General features: G+C 38.4%; 1 protein-coding gene across 1 annotated transcript in view; it reads right to left on the reverse strand.

Moving 5' to 3' along the window:
* Positions 1-2076, reverse strand: part of Kpna4 (karyopherin subunit alpha 4) — a 65079-nt gene that overhangs the window by 9472 nt on the left and 53531 nt on the right. The window contains exon 13 of the mRNA XM_023699716.1: positions 1760-1864. Coding sequence (XP_023555484.1) covers positions 1760-1864 — 105 coding nt within the window. The remainder of the gene's footprint in view (positions 1-1759; positions 1865-2076) is intronic.

Below are 2076 nucleotides of genomic sequence, written 5' to 3' on the forward strand. Positions count from 1 at the left end.
CTTGCCGGGCAAGCGCTTATTCCACTGAGTCATCTCCCTGGCCCCTGTAAGTAATATATTTGAAAATACTATGTAAGATAATCCATGGGCCGGCCAAATAGCTCAGCAGATTAAAGCGCTCTGCAAGCAGGTGCAGGGGCCAGGGATTCGATCCCTGGGCCTGCTGTGCTGGCCCCACCCCAAGGGCACACTGAGAAAGCAATTGAGACTGGGTGTGGTGGCACACAACTGTAATCCCAGCACCTGGGAGGCTGTTAACAGCAAAATCACTACGAGTCAGATCTAGTAGTGAGATCCTGAACACCCTGTAGACCCTTCCCTAAAATACACCAAAAAAAAAAAAAAAAAAAGATAATCCTGTTATCCTAAGTATTCTGTAATTTTTAATGGCTTTCAGTCACAATTCATTTCTTATGAACTCATCTATCTTTCATACTCTATAGAAACATTATTTTTTTAGTTTACCCAGGCCTAGAAACAATGACAACCTTGTAACAGTGATCATTTTTTCACCTGAACTATCATCCTTTAACACTATTCCCTATAAAAAACAATCAAACCATGGATAGTTAATTCCAGAGCTAGGTCTAAAAATACAGTTACAAGATAACCCTGATAATCATGTAATATTAAAAAGGTGGGAAGCTCTATAACTATCAAGGGCAATATAAAAAAGCACACATACAAACTTTCAGAAATTCCCACTGGTCAGGGACAATTTGAATGTGAAAATGATACTAAAATGGAATGTAACATGAAAAACACGTATCAAAACCGCAATTTCCTAATGACACTAAAAAATATACTCTGGTCTCCCACAGAAGTTGGTAGGAACCACATAACAAAGACTGAAAACTAACTGATAAAGAGAAGCGTTTCTGTTGTCCCCCTGCCCCTCTTCCTTTTGCAGTACTGGAGACAATCCAGGACCTCCTAATCCCCAGCCTTAATGTCAGTATTTTTCTCTGAAGCATGGTCTAACGCTTAAGTTTCCTGGATGTGCTTGAACTTGAAATCTTGCCCTAGCTTCCTATAGCACCTATCTTGCCTTTTTTTTTTTGGCCTTTCTTATATGAACTACATATTTTAGAGTAAGCAACCGCTCATAAAGAGAAGCTCTTTACTAAAGAGTCATGAGCAACAACACAGAAGACACACAGAGATATTACTGTTTTTAATTATAGACAAGCACTGAGTAGAAATTCTAATGGTATGACTGTAAATTCTCTCAAAATGTAAATATGTGCCTGAGAGATTATATAGTACACAATTATTATCACAAATTACTTGCTATTTGATGTTAGGTAATTTGTTTTAACAGTTTATCAGTCAGATGGAGATAATCCTTATTCTTACAGCCTTATATTACACAAGGTAATTTTGTGAAGTGCTTAGAAAAATATGCAAGAGGGGCTGGGGAGATGGCTCAGTAGAATAAGCACTTCCCTGGGAAGCACAAGGGCCTGAGTTCAATCCCCGGTTCTGCCAAAAAAATAATAAATAAATAAAAGAAAGATATGCAAGCATTTATTATCAACCATAAGTTTAAAGTAACTCCCAGAAAAAATTGTCTATCTGATAAAGGAAAAATATAGAAAGCCCAGGGGCTGGTGAGACAGCTCAGCAAACTAAGTGTGTGCTTAGGCAAGCACAGGGATCACGGTTATTCCCAGCACCACATGGTAGGCCAGCCAGGCCCCGCCCTCCCCCAGGTGTGCTGAGCTGGCCACTGAGACCGGGTGTAAGATGATTTTCTTACCTTATCCAAAAGGTGTATTATCATTGGTACAAGATTGGCATCAATTACGGCTTGAACCTGCTGCTGATTTCCTGCAGTGATGTTAGATAGGAACCACACTGCTTCCTGTAGAATAAGAGTCTTTCAGTATTTCTCATCAAAAAGTGAATCTGTATCTAAGCTAAGAAAAACAGCACTCACTATATTGTCCAAATAATTTTTATTACTGAGTTTCCATAATAAAAATCTCAATTGTTATGTCCTCTTTCCATATTTTTTGGGACTAACTGCTAATGTTCCTAATTAAAGTCACAATGAATTAATCTTTCTAAAAGAAT

The sequence above is a fragment of the Octodon degus genome, unplaced genomic scaffold (genome assembly GCF_000260255.1).
Source record: "Octodon degus isolate 3935 unplaced genomic scaffold, OctDeg1.0 scaffold00115, whole genome shotgun sequence".
Lineage (NCBI taxonomy): Eukaryota > Metazoa > Chordata > Mammalia > Rodentia > Octodontidae > Octodon > Octodon degus.